The following is a 19,680-nucleotide window of genomic DNA, read 5'->3' as shown; positions in this document are numbered from 1 at the left end:
GGAAACCGAGTTTGACTCGATTTATGAGCGCCACCCCCCGTGATCCGGCATCCCCCTCCTCCTCCCGCTTGCATCGTGTCCTCCCCACCCCGAGCACCGAAACGACATCCCTTACCCCGATTGGGCACCAGCACCAACGCACAGGACATGCTGGTGCCCGAAAATCCTTCCTCTTCTGTGCTGGGCTGGGTAGTGCGTCAGAGATCCTCCCTCTTGCCTGTGCTGGGCTGGATTGGGCCTTGAGCATTTGCGCATGCTCAAAGCCTTCTGGTCTCTCTCTCTCTGAGATTCTGAATCTGAGAATCTCGGAGAGAGCGAGACCAGAAGGCTTTGAGCATGCGCAAATGCTCAAGGCCTAGTCCAGGCCAGCACAGGCAAGAGGGAGGATCTCCGAAGTACCGCCCAGCCCAGCACAGAAGAGGGAGGATCTTCGGGCACCGGCACTGGCATGTCCTGTGTGTTGGTTCTGGTGCCGGTGCCCAATCGGAGTAAGGGATGTCGTTTCGGTGCTCGGGGGGGAATGTAAGATCACGGGGGAGGGATGCCGGTTCGCAGGGGGGATGCCAGATCGTGGGGGGGAGGGGGTATGGGGCAGCGCCGGTGGCCTCAAGGGGGGGGAATGGAGTAGCGCCGGTAGCCTCGGGGTGGGGGAAGAGGAGGTGGAACGAATCAAAGCGAGTTTCCCTTACTTCCTAAGGGGAAACTCGCTTTGATATACAAGCAATTTGGTTTACGAGCATACTTCTGGAACGAATTAAGCTCGCAAACCAAGGTTCCACTGTAACTTGATTTGAATTTGTTCTCTAGCCTATATAATATTATTAAATAAATGACAGTTTTGCATGAGGTAAAAACTCTTTATATTTATAAATCTTTCCTTTAACAGTGAAAGGAAAGATTTATAAAGAGTTTTACCTCATGCAAAATTATCATTTCTTTAATAAGACATTAACTATTTTTTCTGTGGCCCTCCAAGTACCTACAAATCCAAAATGTGGCCCTGCAAATGTTTTGAGTTTGAGACCACTGATTTAGAATGTCTCACCTATCTACTGGAAAAGAGCTTACCCAGGGTAAGTACATAATCTCTTTTTATTGGTTTTATATAGTATATTTTCTATACAGAACTTTTCATTCCCATTTTCCTGAGGAGCTGCTAAAACATTAATTTGTTTCATTTGCTTATATATATATATAGCCATTCTTTCTGCAGCACTCTTCCTAGACCTTTTTTCCCCCACTAGAACAGTGGTCTCAAACTCAAACCCTTTGCAGGGCCACATTTTGGATTTATAGGTACTTGGAGGGCCTCAGAAAAAATAGTTAATGTCTTATTAAAGAAATGACAATTTTGCATGAGGTAAACTCTTTATAGTTTATAAATCTTTCCTTTTGGCTAAGTCCTAATAATTATATTGTAATTTATAGCTAAAGAAACATATGATGAAGAAAATGTTTTATTTTACTATTGTGATTATGATGAACATACCGAGGGCCTCAAAATAGTACCTGGTGGGCCGCATGTGGTCCCCTGACCGCGAGTTTGAGACCACTGCACTAGAATATGGAAATTTAACATGAGGAGGATTTCAAAAATAGTTATAAATTTTTAGGTTATAATCAGTTTTATAATTTTTGTTTAGGGTCAATTTTAAATATTGTTTTTGAATTATAAACTGTCCTGAGCTATTTGGTTGTGACAGTATATAAAAATGTTCTTTTTTACAGATAGCTCTTTGTGGATTTTATTTGAATATTCTCTGATTCTGCAGGTTGGGCTTCCAGCAAAATCTGGGGTATCCGGTGGTATTCTTTTGGTTGTTCCGAATGTCATGGGCTTAATGTGCTGGTCTCCTCCTTTGGACAAGATGGGCAATAGCGTTAGGGGTATTCACTTTTGTCAAGTAAGTAAAGTTTCTTTAATTAAAAAAAATATAATGGCTATATAATTTTTGTGATAATCTTGTAAATAATACAGTAAATGGAGGCAGGACCTTTTTCAACTCATATTTTAAATGTATTCACTACTAAAATGTCTTTAAGAACCAAGAATTTAAAGTAAATAGGTTTTTAAAAATAAGTAGCTATATCAGTCTTTATTTTTATTCCCTAGAGCAACATGTGAAACAGGGTAATTTTTAACCTGTAATAGGGGCATTCAAGCTTATGGATAATTTGTATTTGCTGGCCTGTGGTGTGCAAAAATTTGTTAAACCATACTTTTGCAGATACAGAATATGTAGGTTAACATGCAAAGTCAGATACTTGTCAGTCCACCTTGGCTTCTCCTGTGCAGTTACCACATGGGTTATGATTATATCATGCTGCATGTGAAGACCTTTGTGGTATCTTAACCAATACAGATAATTGGTTCCAGGGATTATGGGATAACGCGACTTGATAATAAGGTCATTGGCAGGGGTCCTGAGGGAACACCTTACATTTGTAAAACATTGGCTTGGTGTGCCCCAAGGACTAGGTTGAAAGCTTTGGTCTTGGTCTCTCTCTATATGTGAGAAAGAGCTCACCATTGTGTTTGCTGTGCTCACCAACTCCTGTGCTGTCTAGCTTCTCTCCCCTCCTGTTGCCTCACAGCTGGCACTCCAAAATCTATCCTGACCTCATAAGCAGTACCCTGGTGCAGCTCATACACAATGCTCATGCCCTCCCCACAGCCTTCACTCTGATGCAACTTTCCATTTCTGCATGGGTAGCAAGCGTCTAGAGTGAAAGCTGTGAGGAGGGCATGAGCATTGTATGTGAATCACTGCCATCTGCCACTATAAAAACATAAAACAACTTTTAAAGGTACACCTGGGGGAGTTGCTTGAGAGGCCAGGACAGATTCTGAATCAATGACTGGAGAGGTGACAGAGATGCATTGGGAAAGGGAAGAAGGACAAATGTTGGACCATGAGACTGGAGGGTGGGAAAAAAGAGAAATGATTGTGAGTGCCAGACATTATACAATGAAGCAGCTTGCTTAATATTAGAGGTGCTCAGTACCCACTGGATTCATAGACCTGGCTCTTTTTTTTTTTTACTGTTTACCTGTTAACCAGGGTATAAGGTATCTATTTGCATGTAATTTGTGTAGAGATCTGTAGCAGCCTCTCTTGTTCTGTATTTAGTGAGGGTCTGTATGTGTTTTGCATGTGACCAAAGCGCAGTATTCTGTTACATATTGAAAGGAAACTCCAGAGCGAGAGTTGATGGTAGGCTCAGGAGTAATCTAAGAAAATACTTTTTTATAGAAAGGGTGGTAGATACGTGGAATAGTCTCCCAGTAGAGTTGGTGGAGACAAAGACTATCTGAATTCAAGAAAGCATGGGGACAGGTATGTGGGATCTTTTAGGGGATGGGAGATGGTGTGGATGGGCAGACTACTGGATGGGCCATTTGGTCTTTATCTGCTGTCATGTTTCTAATAGGTGTTCTCCCTGGACTAGCAGTATAATTGGCCATATGTATCTACCTTCTTCCCCTTATGGTGTTGCCTCACTTTTAGCAAGATGAAAGGTATCCTGCACAATGGCAGCTAGATAGGAAGTCCATGCATGCCAGGAAAATTTGCTAGGCTTTTATAGAATACTCTAGGAAATGTTTTATCAGCTGTTTCAGATGATATTGCTCACTCAAGTTACTAATTGTGCTAATCCCTGAGGAAGAACCCCCATTAGTGGTGAAGTGTATTACAGTACCTTGATAAGGCTAGGAGGCTTAGTTGATATTCTGTAGAATGTCTGTTTTTATTTCTCATTTCTTCTTTGGTGGCCTCTTTGTACACAACAATCATGCCGGAAAGATAATTTTATCCAAGTTCAGTAATAGTAATAGTATTGGGGTATCCCACAGCAGAAACACAAAATATTTTGGGGAGCGTAAACTTCATAGATCCCTATTAGATAACACCCTAGAATGGTTTAAATGATCCTCAGTGATCTATGTTACTGGCGACTTAAATCTGAGGGACTTCACCTTGAAAAAGCTTATCAGCGAAACATGTCATTGAATTTTATGTCCCCGATTTAGACCACACGAATGAAAGCTAAGTACTAACTATTCAAAGTATATTATATGAAAGAGAAAAGGTATTCTATTTATTTCACTATTTTAAAACTATTTAACGTTTAAAATGAAATAAATCTACTTAATGAAATTTCCTTATGATCCGATGACTATTGAACATGTAAAGCTTAGAGTAATAAAATTTATTGAACTCTAAGTGTTGTTGCTGAGGATCATTTAAACCATTCTAGGGTGTTATCTAATAGGGATCTATGAAGTTTACGCTAACCAAAATATTTTGGAAAGATAGTTTTGACACACAGCATTTTTTAGGGGGGAGGGGAAGTTGGATCTGGCTGTTAAGGTTAATAACTACTGTGGTGGCTTAAGTAAGATGAGTGCTTGTGCTGTATGTAGAGTCTTGAGAATGAAACCACCCCTCCTGGTTTTCTTTAGTTGTTGAGGGATTTTTTTTTTTTTTGCCATGTTTTTCTGAATGAATGTTTTAATCCACTATTTTACATATTCACAGAATTGATGACGATGATAAAGATTTCTCTTTTTCACAGGACTTGGTTTCATTATGCAATTTCCATAACTATGATAATTTGAGACACTTTGCAAAGAAGCTTGATCCTCGCAGAGAAGGTGGTGATCAGAGGGTGAGTTACTTTCTTAATGTCCCTTTTATTCAGAGCTACAGCATACTGTATCTGGAAGAAAATTGCACTTAACAGTAACCTCCTGGAAATCAGGAATTTGATCCAAGGTCAATTGGCATCTGTATAGTTAACAGAGGAGTCTTCTTTTGGTCAAATTTAACATACAAGCATTACTGTAGTAATAAGAAAAAGAAAAATCATTTGTAAAGTATGTTTTTACTTCACTGTTCATGTCTTAGTCCCTCTTCTATCAAACTGTGCTAGCAGTTTTTAGCGCAGAGAGCCGCGCTGAATGGCCCGCACTGCTCCTGATGCTCATTGAGTTCCTATGAGCGTCGGGAGCAGCTCGGACCATTCAGCGTGGCTCTCTGTGCTAAAAACTGCTAAAGTAGTTTAATAAAAAGGGAGTATTAGTAAGGAAAACATTTTCAGGTTGATGACAATTTCTGAAATCTGGCCAGAACTTCCCAAGCTAGGTATCTGAAAGATGGGGTATCTTATATAAAGATCCCCTTTTGTCCCAGTAAGTGTTTAAAACCTGCTTGTATTATAAGCAATGAAATACACACATTATTTTGCAGTTTACTGCTTGTAAATCAACTGTAAGTACATAGTGTACACAAATCATTAGAATGTACAGAAGGGTTAAAATTCCAGAACTCTCCCAGATTGTTCCCTTCTCTCAGCTTGAGAGTTTCACAACCCATCAAAATTTTCATCAAATTGTGACCAGTCCCCTTCTTTTGGTCAGGGAGATTCTAGCTCCCAAATTACCATGCTGAATTAGTGCTTGTCTTGTCTAACCACTGGGTTTTGTGCCCTACGTGATATACTCTCTGTAAATGATTTGTTAGCCAGTCATACAGAGAGTGAATATATAAAAATACCAGCAAATTAGCGAGATGGTACTTTTAAGAGAAGATTTCTGGAAAAGTTACAATTTTTAAGTGTTACTCTTCTGTCCCAATAAAAATTTTAAATTTACCTCCTTAGGGGCACAATGACCATTTTCTAAGATAGTAAATATTTGACTGGCCCTCACACTTACATCTTAATGATTAGGAATTATTCCATTGTACAGAAATATTGAGAGTGGTTCATAAAAATAAAGATCATAATTCATAATTGATTTGGTAAAATTTTGATTTAGATGCGCATTACTACATCTTAAGAATCTAATTTTAAATAGAATGTAGAGATCAAAATTGAGACAACCAGATTTGGGCCTGCTGGTGCCTATAAAAGTTCTAAAAAGAGTGGCTAACTTATACCTATTTTATGAAGGTAACATTGATCCTATGTACTTTATATCCCCATCAAGGGCACAGTTCTATAGCAAGGGTATCTGAAAGGTACGCAGTAGCATAACCAAATACAGTCAAACCTCGGTTTGCGAGTGTTTTGCAAGACAAGCAAAACATTCTTGCAGATTGTGACTCGCAAACCAAGCGTTGACTCGATTTGCGAGCATCGCTTCCCCCCACTGCCTGCTCGCACACATCGTCCCCCCCACTCCGAAAACCGGCATTGCCCCCCCTCCCTGCTCGCAAATGCCACCCGCCCAAACAGAAGCCTTACCCCATCTGGCACAGACACACAGCCCACAGAACATGCCAGTGAAGGAAGATCCTGCCTCTTGCCAGTTCGCGCAGGAGGGACGTTCATGGGTAGGTGGGTTCTCGGGGGGGAGCGATTCCAGTTCTCGGGGGGGGGGGGGGGGGGGGCAGTGCCGGGGGCCTCGGGGGGGGGGGGGAACGAATCAAGCGAGTTTCCTTTACTTCTAAGGGGAAACTCGCTTTGATATATGAGCAATTTGGTTTATGAGCATGCTTCTGGAACGAATTATGCTCGTAAACTAAGGTTCCACTGTATATATGTACTTAACATTTGAACATGAGCTGATGTTGTTGTTAACAGGTAACCATGTAGTGTATAGTATTCTGTAAGATAAGTGCATAAGTGGGAGTCCTGCATATGCCCCTCCCATGGTTCATCCCTCTGAACAATACCCTTGCAGAATAGCTGGCATGTGCCCACTTAAATGTGCACATATCTACATATATGCTAGTATTCTAAACATGTACATGTAAAAACGCACATGTGAACATTAGTGCCCACTTTATAGAATTGTCCTTTATTTATCTTCATGCCTTTATATCTTCAATAGCACAAAAGCTCTTATGCAGAGTTACACCTGCTCCAAGGCAGATGCAAATATTTGCTTGTACTCTGTGCATACACACATATTTTGCAAAGTGCATGCGACTATTGTAACTGGCCAAAGTAAGCCCCCAGGAATGCCTATGCACATATCAATTAAAAGTAAGCAATTTATAATAGCTATTTCCAGAGCAGTAGGGATGGTATGTTTAACCATAGGGTTATCCATGCTTGCTCGTGAACGCTGTGCAGGAGATGTCAATCACAGCTTTTCACGCCCCCCTTATCCTTCCTGGGCTGTGCTGCCCCCATCAGTAGTTCCTTCTGCACATGAGCATGAAGGTGTCTCTCTGATCTGCTCGGTTTACTTCATTTTATTTTTCAGTGTTTTCATGGATTTTTGTGGTGCTTTTCTCTGCCTGCTTGGAGGGGAGCAGACTTTTCTGTCTGCAGCTGGCAGGTGTATCCTTCAAGGACCTGTTCAGCCGGCCTGATGAAGATTCTTGTAACTCAGTGAGTTTCGTGCCCTCAGCACTTGCTCACTTCCTTGACTTGGTCAGGAGCATGAGCGCAGGCTATTAGACACCAGTAGTGTTCCTTTGGTGTGCTCCCAGTGTTGGCTGTGATTTTTTTTGCTTCCCTCCTTCTCTTTCATCCAGCGTGGTCAGTAGGGGTTGAGGATTGGTCTGACTGGCAGCCCAAAGATTTCAGCACAGGAGCTGACCGGCAAGTTAAGGTAGTGATCCTGTCCAGTCCCAGCTACACCTTAAGAGAGCTAAAGCAGGCTGTAGCACCTTTACTGAGCACATGGTCTGTTAGTATAGGCTGTTGCAGCCTATTTGAAAATTCCGGGGGTTAGGGGGGAGTGTGTCTAAAACCTCTGTTTTAGTAGTTTCTTTTGTTACAGCCTTGGTCCTCCACATCTGAAATCCTAAATTGGCCATTTTTTGTGTGTCCCTGAAGCGTTTTGGGGCCCTTTTTTGGTGCCAAAACACTCTCATGATGGCCTGCAATTTTTCACAATCTCACATGTGTTTGAACAACTTTTAAAAAGTTTAGTGTCATCTGCAAATTTAATCACCTCGCTCATCATTCCAGTTTCCAGATCATTTATAAGTAAGTTAAATAGCACCGGTCCCAGTACAGACACCTGCGGCACTCCACTGTTTACTCTCCTACATTGAGAAAAATTACCATTTAACCCTACCCTCTGTTTTCTATCTGATAACCAATTCCTAATCCACAACTGAACTTTGCCACCTATCCCATGACTCTAATTTTCTCAGGAGCCTCTCATGAGAAACTTTTATCAAAAGCTTTCTGAAAATCTAGATACACTATATCAACTGGCTCACCTTTATCCACATGTTTATACACACCTTCAAAGAAATCAAGCAAATTTGTGAGGCAAGACCTCCCTCGGCTGAACCCATGCTGACTATGTGTTCCACAATTTTATTTTTTATAATTGTTTCTATCATTTTGCCTGGCACTAAAGTGAGGTTTACTAGTCTGTAATTTCCAGATCTCCCCTGGAGTCCTTTTTAAAAATCGGTGTAACATTGGCCACCCTCCAATCTTCAGGCACTACAGACGATTTTAGTGACAGGTTACAGATCACTAACAGCAGGTCAGCAATTTCATATTTGAGTTCTTTTAGTACCCTGGGATGTATACCATCCGGTCCAGGAGATTTATCACTTTTTTAACTTGTCGATTTGGCTTAGTACATCTTCCAGATTTACCGAGATTTCTTTCAGTTCCTCTATATCATCACCCTTGAAAACCATTTCTAGTTCAGGTAGATCTCTTACAATTAGAATTTCAATAAACACCAGAAATACATAGTGATTCTAGTGATGCTACATTGGCCAAGATGCCTTTGGTACACAGATCTGGTCCGTCTTTAGGAGTGGCCTATCAGAATCTGGTACACCCAGACTTGCTCTCCCAGACTTGCCCTAGAAGATCTAGGTCTATTTGGTCTTACGGCATGGCTCTTGATTGGGTTGTGTTAGCCTAAAAAAAATATTCAGAGGTGGTCATTGCTACCCTCCTTAAAGACAAAAAGCAAACAACAATTTCAGTGTATGCCATGGTGTAAGAGATGTTTTAGCGCTGGTGCAGTAGAGAAAAAGTGGAGCCTGGCAAGGCATCAATCTTGTCCATCCTGGTGTTCCTACAGGAAGACCTTGACAAGGGCCTGGCATTGGCATCTCCTGCTTCCAAGGCCGTGAGCAAAGAGCTTCCTTAGCAGCCTACCTAGACATCATCCAGTTCATGAAGGGAGCCCTAACACTGAGGCTACCAATCCAAGGTCCCTTTCAGTCTTAATATAGTGATGGAAGGGCTTAGAAAATGACAAGGGGACAAATTTTTCTCCATCCCTGCAGGAACTGATTTTTCTGTCTCATCCCCTTGGGTGACTTCAATTATCCGGGGATAGACTGGAACCTAGGCACCTCCGGCTGCGGTAGGGAGATCAAGTTCCTGGAAACTGTAGGTAATTGCTTCCTGGAACAACTTGTGTACACGACGTAGATGTCATCTATTGTAGTTAAACAAAAAAGTATAGTGATCTCTAAATTAATAGTAAATCTAAGTCAAAAAAATTTTATTTAAAGAAAATTTGTGCCTACACTCAGAAATGTGTAATATTGCCAGAGGCCAAAGTCGCTATAGCCAGATCCACAATCCCGTCATTGTGTATGAAATAATAATAATAATGTATGCAAAAACGGAATTCTTATATTTTTAGAGTCTTTTTCTTTATGCAAATTGTGCCATTAAAACATACAAAGAACGCAATAATGTATTTAACTCTTAGGGTTGAAGGGTCCCAGTGCGGACCATGTTTTGTTAGCCTGTCTATTGCATGATAATCAATTGAGCTGGTATAGGGCTTTCATTCTGTCACAAAAAGCATACAGAAAAAAAGTAGTTGTTTATAAAAGAACACACATCCAAAACAGGAACTTACTTTTGATTTGTTTTAGCTCCCGCAGAGTGGGTACCTCCCATGTAGAAATCTTAAACGTGAAGACAATTCCTACCGCTCCCTGCTTGATTAAGGGTAATGGACAGAAAAAGCCGACACAAAGTTAAGGCCTAAGAGACGTCATCACATTGTACGTGCCTTGATGACTCATAATTAGCTGTGCTCAATGAGAGCACGAAGCAAAACTACGGAGGAAAATACAAAAACTGGGAATGAAAAACAATACATAAGACCAGATCGTGAGAATGCTTGCCATTCTATCGCACTATTGAGACTACCAGGGTTAAGGGTGTTAAGTTTAAAAATGAACTTTTGTTCTTGATCCCAAAGGATATGAGCCAAATCTCCCCCTCTGTTCAAACTGGGTATGTCCAGGATAAAGAAGCACAGGTCTTCCACTGAGTGATTCTTGTCGGTCCAATGCTGGACTAGTGGGGCATCTAATTTACTCGTTTGGATCTTGCTTAAAAGTTATGATATACGCAATTTTATACTCTTTGAAGTTTGACCAACATAGTACAAGGGAGACTCTTTGTTTGTACTGTTGGTATGAGAAAATATTAGCAGAGGAATTAGGGAATTCCAAGAAATTCAAGGAGATTTGGGGACCATTGGAATCTTATATAAAAGATCTTTGAACAAGGCTCACACGATCCTGTAAATTTTTAAATTCCAAAGACGCATCCAGGTTTAGGAAAAGATGATGGGAGGGAGGAGAAAATACTCATATATAGAATATAAGTGTTTTAATTTATTTATTGTATTTATTACACTTTATGTATAATGTTTATAAAATTAATAAACAGTTGAAACATAAAAATAAAGTACTCATTGTAATGTTCATATAGTTATAATGTACAGCATAGTGTATATATGTACAGCATAGTGCCGAGTAGTTAGGAGGCCTTGGAAGCAGGAGAGGACTGGGCCACTAAATCCAAAATCACTGAAGATCTTGGACATTTGATCAAAGCCTACTAGGTCAGATTGGATTATGATTGCGCTGTGACCCTAGGCAAATGTGCTGTGCTGTGGTTTTTCCTGAATCCCAATTGTGAAGGGTGGAGGACGTTGAAATGTAAGTAGCATTTGAATTGTTCTGTGACATATCTTTCCATCATTTTGATAAATAGGGATATGGAAGCTGCTGGATGATAATTAGTCATAGAGAGTCTAAGTTTTGGGTTATTGGGAATGAGCGTTAAGATAATTCCTCCTCCTGATTTGGGGAAAAGATCAGTTTTTAGGTGATAGTTGAGCCATTGGATTATTTTTCCTATGCTGGTTGGGGTAGCTGCTTTGATCAGGTAATGCAGTCAGGTGTCAAGGCTGAAGTATGCTTTGGAGTATTTTAGGAGAAGCTGTTTTGTGTCTTTGAATGTAATTTCTTCAAAATCATTCCAAGATCTGTCTGGTATTTCTGTAGGTGGTTTTGTTGCAGTGGGTCTAGCTGGATTGATAGGGGGGGTAGCTAGTTTTGTGTGGATTAAATTTTTGTTTAAAATAGTTGGCTAGTTATGGGGCTGTTGGAATAGAGGGGTTGTTGCCATTTGTGATCTTGTTCATGTTGGTTATGTAATCTTAAAATTAACAAACTGTTCTTAATATTAGATAATCTGTGTTGATCTGTTTAGAGTCGTATTCTTTCTTCTTTTGCATCAGTAGTGATTTATATTCTAGGATTTTCTGGTGCCACTTAATCTTGTGCTCAACTTGCCGGCAGGCTCTTTTTAGGGACAATCAAGTGAAGCAGGCTTCATCTAAGGCTAGACAAATCATAGGGTGTATACGTAGAGGTTTCGTCAATCATAAGCCTGAAGTCATTATGCCATTGTATAGATCCATGGTGAGACCCCATCTGGAATACTGTGTACAATTCTGGAGGCCTCATTACCGCAAAGATGTGCTGAGACTGGAGTCGGTCCAGCGAATGGCCACCTGGATGGTCTCAGGACTAAAGGACCTCCCGTACGAGGAACGGCTGGATAAGTTGCGGCTATACTCACTCGAGGAACGCAGAGAGAGGGGAGACATGATCGAGACGTTCAAATATCTCACGGGCCTTATCAAGGTGGAAGAAGATATCTTCTTTTTCAAAGGTCCCACGGCTACAAGAGGGCATCCGTGGAAAATCAGGGGAGGGAAGCTGCACGGTGACACCAGAAAGTACTTTTTCACCGAGAGAGTGGTAGATCGCTGGAATGGTCTTCCACTTCAGATGATTGAGGCCAGCAGCGTGCCCGATTTTAAGACAAAATGGGATCGTCACGTGGGTTCTCTTCACAGAGAAAGGTAGGGGAGGGTCATTAAGGTGGGCAGACTAGATGGGCCGTGGCCCTTATCTGCCGTCTATTTCTATGTTTCTAAGTGCTGAGTTGAACCACTTCTCTGATGATCTTTGAATTCTTTTGCTGCATTTGAGTGGGGCTAATTTGTTTAGAATTTGTTCATTGATCATTTTCCATTAGTCCAGGAAGCCTTATTCAAGAATGGGGAGGGAAAATAATGAGTTATCTATTCCATTCCAGTATGATTCCGGGGCTACTGTGTTTCTATAATAAGAGGCTACTCAGGGGTTGGTTTAGTTATTTATTCCAGAATATGGTGAATTTAAGTAGTAGGTAGTCTGTCCAAGGTACTTTGGAAAGGGAATTAAATTCTAGGTAGCTTGTGCTTCTTGCTGAAATGGAGAAGGCGAGTAGATCTAACTGATGGCCCTTTTCATATGTAGGTTGTTTGAGATCGAGGAATTTCAGGGTTTGGGAGTTTGATATTGAGTTTAGTTGGAGGTTGATGTCTCCTATGATAAAAGTGGAGTCATACTGTACCGTGGTTCTTGAAATGATATCTAAAAACTGTGGTTCAGGTGCTTACTATTTTCCAGGAGGGATGAAGAATAGTATGCAGCAGATGATACATTCTTCTCTAAGCTTTGTTGTTATTTAACAATATGTGAGCAGATCAGAAACATGTGTTCGGGGAGTTTCCCCATGTATCTCCTTCTTCTGTCTTTTCATTTAGGGTTCTTGTCAGCTTTGGTATAAACTGATGGGGGCAGCACAGCCCAGGGTGAAGGAAGAGGAATGAAAAATTGTGATATCTTCTACACAGTGCTTGTGAGCACACATGGATAACCCTATGGTTCAGCATACCATCCCTATCTACTGGAAAAGATATTATCAAGGTAAGAACCTAATCTCTCTTTTCCATATGTAAAACATTTTATCCTAGGACAAGCAGGCAGCATATTCTCACATGTGGTTAACATCATCCACAGAGCCCAGTATGGACAGTGGTAAAAGTAAATTGCCACTTTAAGTTTTTAGAAACTTCGTGACTGCCCACATCACGCATGCACAAGTGCCTTTCCACCCGACGCCGGCTCATGATACCTGAGTTTTTCGTTTTCTGCAGAGTGAAGAAGTGCTTTTTTCTGGACTCTGTCCAGTGTGATTGTTGCCTTCCTGTCAACAATTTTTTTCCTTGACTTTTGCCACTTTTTCCTTTATATCTTTATTGTTTTCTTGTACTTTGGTTAAAATTTTTTTGTTCTTTTTCCATTCTCTTTATACAGTCAGGCCTTTGGCCTCTGTTTTTTCTACCTTGGGCTTTTTATTTTCTCTCACCATTGAGTTTCACCTTGCTGCCGAGATTTTTCCGTCCATGTCAAAACCTTTGAGCAGTTTAAAAAAGTGATATTGGTGTTAGCGCCCTATCTCTATCACTGACCCACATAGTTGGTGTTTGCAATGTTTGGTCCCTGAACATCGGGTAGACACCTGTACACGTTGTTCCACACTGCAGAAACGCTCATTGAAGGCTTGCCACATCCAACAAGAGAAGATCTTTGGCTTGACTATGGACACTGCAGTTTGTTCCTAACCTTTGGTACCAGCGGCACTGACATTGACATCGGATGTTCTTCCAGCTAGCCTGCTAAAAAGCCATCCATCCAAGCGTTGTAGGCCTCTCTGGTATCGAGTCCCTCAATGCAGTCCAAGCATCAACACCAACGTTCTCCTTCAGTGCAGGCTATTTCTCCTTCAGGGCGTGAATCCTCTTCGAGATCACCCACCCCTCGACACCTTGCTGCACCAATGGTACAAGCTATTAACCAAAGGGTACTGGTGCAAATCATCAAGGAACAACTCAATGAGTTTTTCCACAGGGATCTCAGTGACATGTTCAAATTGCAGTAGACACCGGTGCTTACATCGACTCCTTCAGTACCAGCCCAGCCTAAACATAGTATTTTGAGGCCGCATGGTACCGATTCCAGGTCTACACCGACATGCCGCTCTGCTTCCTGTTGGCACTCTTCCAGTAGACATCGACCTTCTCCATCAAGGCATCGATCCTCCTCCTCGAGGCAATTAACAATCTGCATCAAAATCTCGATGGTCTGCATTGAAGCATCATCAGTCTACATTGAAGCATCATCAGTCTACATTGAAGCATTCTCATTCTCATTCTCAGTCATGCCAATCCTATACTTCCAGATATAAAAAATCTTCGTGTCGTTCATCTTCCTCATCCTCGGATCGGTACCAAAGACATTGACAGTTCTTCTCACCGTTCTCATCAGCCACCTGGAGCTTATGACTCTGATTTCTCTCGTGGCTACACTGACTCTAAATGTGAACCTACTTTATCTTCTCTTGATTCATATGGAATTTCTTCAAATCTGTCTCCTCCTCCTAGAAGAAGATCTCTGCCTAAAGGACATCCATTTACTAGATACATTAGACAGTTGGGAAAAGCTCTCCCTGTCAAGTTAGAGGCTGCCACTGAACCCAGAGCCAAACTTCTTGAAGACTTGGATTTTTGAAAAGCATCTCCTTGAGGAGACCATGTAAGAGCAACTTAAGCAACTCCTTAGGAGGTCTCCTCAAAGAGGTGCTTTTCAAAAATTGAGACTCCTTTTTCTGTCACTATAGCTCCATGAAAGATTGATTTTCTCTATAGCAGGGGTGTCAAATGTCTGTCCTCGAAGGCCACAATCCAATCGGATTTTCAGGATTTCCCCAATGGATATGCATGAGATCAATTAGCATACAATGAAAGCAGTGCATGCAAATAAATCTCATGCATATTCATTGGGGAAATTTTGAAAACCTGACTAGATTGTGGCCCTCGAGGACTGACATTTGACACCACTGCTCTACGGGATAATATCCTGTCCTGGATTTGACCCCCCCCTTTTCCTTGGTGAGAAAAGGTCTATCCAGTTTTGGGAGGTTGTATAATACAGTTTACATTTTTAGACACCTATGGACTACATGATGTATGAGGCAATTCTCAATTAGACTGTGGTCTGGTGCTGGTCACCTCTTGAGATATCGCCTGAGCCAGAGGTCTATGTTCGTTTATGCACGAAGGGCTCATACTGATGTCCATTATTTATTTATCAATCTGTAGATTTGCCCCATCTCTTTAGACTTCTTCTCCCCAAGGATCAGGTGAGTTAGCCAATTCCTTTTCATCTTGATTATCTTTTGGATTTTATTGGCTACGATCCAATTAGGGTTTTTTACTAGTGCTGGATTTGACAAGCCACAACTCCCAATATCAATCGTTGCTTGGAGAATCAGCCCTTTAAGAAATCTCAACAGTTCCAGGGTTTATGCCTCAGCATCACCAGGATGAAAGAGGAGGACTATGGATAAATTTAGTCATCGTCTTTACCAAAATTCTATGTTGACCAACAAGAGTTCTAAATTATAATTTCTACATGTCCTTCTACTTACATCTGGCAAAGAAGTTGTCTGATTTTGAACAACATATTCCCTCAGAGTTTCAGCACCCTGTTCACAGTATCTTCCACATAGAGGGAGCTACTCAAAAGCTTATTCAGCATGAGCAGAACTGGAATTCTTTGAACAGATCTACGCTTTTAAGAGTCAACAATATAAACCTGCTGCAAAACTGGCTTCTTATTTCTACAAGAGAAAGTATCCAGCATACTCTTCTGCAAGGCCTCCACCACAGAAGAGACAAAAACAACAGAGGCTTCAGAAGTTTGTCTTCAGCCCCTCAAAAACCAGCTGTCTTTTTTACATGTTTTTAGAGAGCATGGCCAAATTTTCTCCTCTTCAATCTCTTCCTGAACCCATTGGAGGTCATCTGCAATTGTTTCAGCAGCATTGGGCTCTCATCACAACGGACTCTTGGATCCTCAAAGTCATCAAGGAGGGTTACTCTCTCCATTTCCTAACCATTCCCCCAGATAACCCTCCAAAAGAGTCTTCTTTCACATCTCAGCAGACGTTCCTTCTTCAGGAAATTGAAAATTTGCTTCAACTAAATGCCAAAGTGCTTCCCCCATTCTCAGAAAAATCAGGGGTTCTACTAGGTATTTCCTAATTCCAAAGAAGACAGGAGGTCTTTGTCCAATTCTCGACCTCTGAGACCTCATCAAATATCTAGTCAGAAAGAAGTTTTGCATGCTATCTTTAGGGACCCTTAACCTATTTCTAGAATAAAACGATTGGCTATGCTCTCTAGACTTCAGAGGCCTACCCATACATAAACATACGTCCTCTTCACAGAAAATTTCTAAGGTTTCGAATAGCTCATCAACACTTTCAATACAAAGTCCTACCATTTGGCCTAGCTTCCTCTCCCAAGAGATTCACCAAGTGCCTAGAGAGCCCTTCATACTCACAAGTTGTAAGTGTTTCCATATCTAGATGATTGGCTGATAAAAGCTACATCTCCTTAAGCAGTACACTCGGCAACAAATTTGACAATAACTTTCCTTCAGCTTCTGGTGTTCAAAGTCAGCTTTCCAAAGTCACAGCTTCAACCCTCTCAACTACTACTATTCATAGGAGGCCTACTTGACATAGTTCATGTACGGGCGTTTCTGCCTCAACAAAGACAAGACACTTTGCTTCATCTTTGCACCCAAGTTTCTATTCTGCAAACCATCTCGGTGAGACAAATGATGTGACTCATAGGTCACATGGCCTCCACAGTTCATGTTACCCCTTTCGCAAGAATTCATCTCGGAACAGCTCAGTGGACTCTAGCATTTCAATGGTCTGAAACTCTCGATACCTTATCTAAAGATCAGTCATCTCACTTCTTCATTGATCCCTTCAGTGGTGGATGGATTCATCAGATCTTTCCAGAGGTCTGTTTTTTCACATCCCTCCACATCAGAAAATACTCACCACGGTCGAATCCATGTATGCTTGGAGGGCTCATTTGGACATCTCAGGGCACAAGGTTGGTAGTCTGCTCAAGGGAAAACATTTCATATCCATATTATTAGAGCTCCGAGCAATTCGAAATGCTCTAAAAAACTTTTTATGAGAGTCTTTTCAACCAACTACTTCTTGTTCACACATACAATCAAGTTGTGATATACTATAACAACAAACAAGGAGGAACAGACTCTCTTCCTCTCTGTCAAGAGGCAAACTAAATAAGGAACTGGGCGATTACTCGAAACATTTCTCAAAGCCATATATGTGCAAGGAAAATTGAATATTTTAGCCGACAAACTCAGCAGATTTTTTCAGCCTCACAAGTGGACTCTCAACTCCATAGTATTATGCTACATCTTTTTATTATGGGTTTCTTCCCACAATCATAAATTGCCTCAAGTCTGCTCATGGCAGTACTCTCATTGTCTTGAGGTAGATGCTTTTCTTCTGGATTGGACAAACAAATTCATCTATGCATGTCCGCCAAACCCTCTAATTCTCAAGACCTTAGTCAAGGTCAAGAATGAGTCAGCCACCATGATCCTCGGTGGTCTCGACAACCTTGGTTTTCCCTTCTACTTCAGCTGAGTGCCAAGGATCCAATTTCAGTGGCCTCGACAACCTTGGTTTTCCCTTCTACTTCAGCTGAGTGCCCTTACAAACCTTTCAATCTCTGCCCACTCAGAGTCAAGGATATTTGTTACATCTCAACCTGCAATCTCTGCATCTGACAGCTTGGTACCTCTCGGTCTGACTCCAGCAGAATTTAATCTTTCTGACAGTACAAGCCATTATAGCAATGCTTCAAGAAAGCATTGCTGAGTAGGAGGCTATCACCAGAAGTGGACTTGCTTTAATACTTGGTGTACTTGCCATCATCTAGATGTTTCCTCTTTCTCTCTCTTCAGTGTTGTATTATCTTGTCCATTTATCCAATTCTTGACTAAAACCACTTTAGTCAGAGTTCACCTCGGTGCTATTAGTGCTTTCCATGTTCCTGTCACCAATAAATCTCTGGCCACTCATCCTCTTGTTTCCAGGTTTATGAAAGGACTATTCAACTCCAAACCTCTGCTCAAACCGCCTTCAGTTGTCTGGGATCTTAATGTTGTTCTCGCCAGTTTGGTGAACCCACCATTTGAACCTCTGGCATCTACTCATCTTAAGTTTCTCACTTTGAAAGTGGTCTTGATCTCTATCACTTCTGCTTGTCAAGTGAGTGAGCTTCAAGCATTAGTTTCTGATCCACCGTACACAGTATTTCATCATAAGGTGGTTCTCAAGACACCAAAAGTAGTTATGGAATTTCACCTTAATCAATCCATTGTGCTTCCAGTCTTCTTCCCAAAGCCTCATTCTTATTCTGGAGAAACAACTCTTCATAAATTGGACTGTAAATATGCTTTGGCTTACTACATACAATGGACTAATCCACACAGGACAAAACCTGAACTGTTCATCTCTTTTGATCCTAACAGATTGGGCCAGCCTGTAACCAAGAGAACTATTTCCACTTGGCTAGCAACCTGTATTTCCTTCTGCTATGCTCAGACTGGGCTGCAGCTCGAGGGACGTGTTACAGCACAGAAGTCCAAGTAATGGCAGCATCAGTGGCTTTCTTACATTCCACTCCCATTGATGAAATTTGCAAAGCAGCTACTTGGTCCTCAGTTCACATCTCACTACTGTCTAGAATCCTATTCAAGACGAGATGGTCGTTGTAGCCAAGCAGTATTACAGAATTTATTTTTGTCTTAATGGCCAACTCTCCCTCCATTCCATTACACTAAACTAGGGAGTCCCACATGTAAAAATATGCTGTCTGCTTGTCCTAGGATAAAGCAGAGTTACTTACCGTAACAGATGTTATCCCAGGACAAGCAGGCAGCATCCATCTCACGTATGGATGTTGTCAACCACAGAGCCCCGATGTGGACAGCTGCAAAAGCATTTTTTGCTTGAAGAACTTTAGAAAGTTTGCGACTGACCGCACTGCGCATGTGCAAGTGCTTTCCTGCCCGACGTAGGGTGCACTTCTCCTCAATTCTCGTTTTTCCGTGGAGTTGTGTTTGAATGTTCTGGGTTTAGTTTGTGCCTTCTCACCACGGAATTTTTGATCTATTTCTCTTTATCTTCTTTCTCTCTCTTATAATAAAAATAAAAAATAAATAATTAATTTTATTTCTGGCCATTTTTGACAGCGGGGCCTTGTCTTCCGCCTCAGTCCTCGGATTTTGATTTGGCTGAGGCGGTTTTTCTGTCCATGTCCTGCCTGTTAACCAGCTTCAAAAAGTGTAGCAGGTGCCAGCGCACTATTTCACTAACGGACCTCCACAAGTGGTGCATCCAGTGCCTAGGGCCAGACCACTGTGTAGTGTCGTTTGCACTGTGCAATGCTACAGAAGCGGTCCATCAAAAACCATATACTCCAACAGAAGCAGCTTTTTGGTCCAATGGATGCTGCTTTGGTACCTCAGACACCAACCATACCCTCGACATCCAAGGCATCGACATCGCTAGAGGTACTGGTGCCAAGTCGGTGTCACCGTCGGTTGCTCCATCTAGTAAGTCTGCCAAGAAGCCACCAGCTTCCCAGACAGGGTCTTGGCCTATAAAGGTACATAATTAAGTTGTACTGGC

At 41.5% G+C, this 19,680-nt stretch overlaps 1 protein-coding gene across 3 annotated transcripts in view; it reads left to right on the top strand.

Moving 5' to 3' along the window:
• Window positions 1-19,680, top strand: part of GLS (glutaminase) — a 281,149-nt gene that overhangs the window by 192,385 nt on the left and 69,084 nt on the right. For all 3 annotated transcript variants that reach the window (XM_033944403.1, XM_033944405.1, XM_033944404.1), the window contains exons 13-14: window positions 1,773-1,904; window positions 4,579-4,671. In XM_033944403.1, the coding sequence (XP_033800294.1) occupies window positions 1,773-1,904; window positions 4,579-4,671 (225 nt within the window). The remainder of the gene's footprint in view (window positions 1-1,772; window positions 1,905-4,578; window positions 4,672-19,680) is intronic.

The sequence above is a fragment of the Geotrypetes seraphini genome, chromosome 5 (assembly GCF_902459505.1).
Source record: "Geotrypetes seraphini chromosome 5, aGeoSer1.1, whole genome shotgun sequence".
In the NCBI taxonomy this organism is placed as follows: Eukaryota; Metazoa; Chordata; class Amphibia; order Gymnophiona; family Dermophiidae; genus Geotrypetes; species Geotrypetes seraphini.
This window is presented reverse-complemented; position numbering and strand designations above follow the sequence as displayed.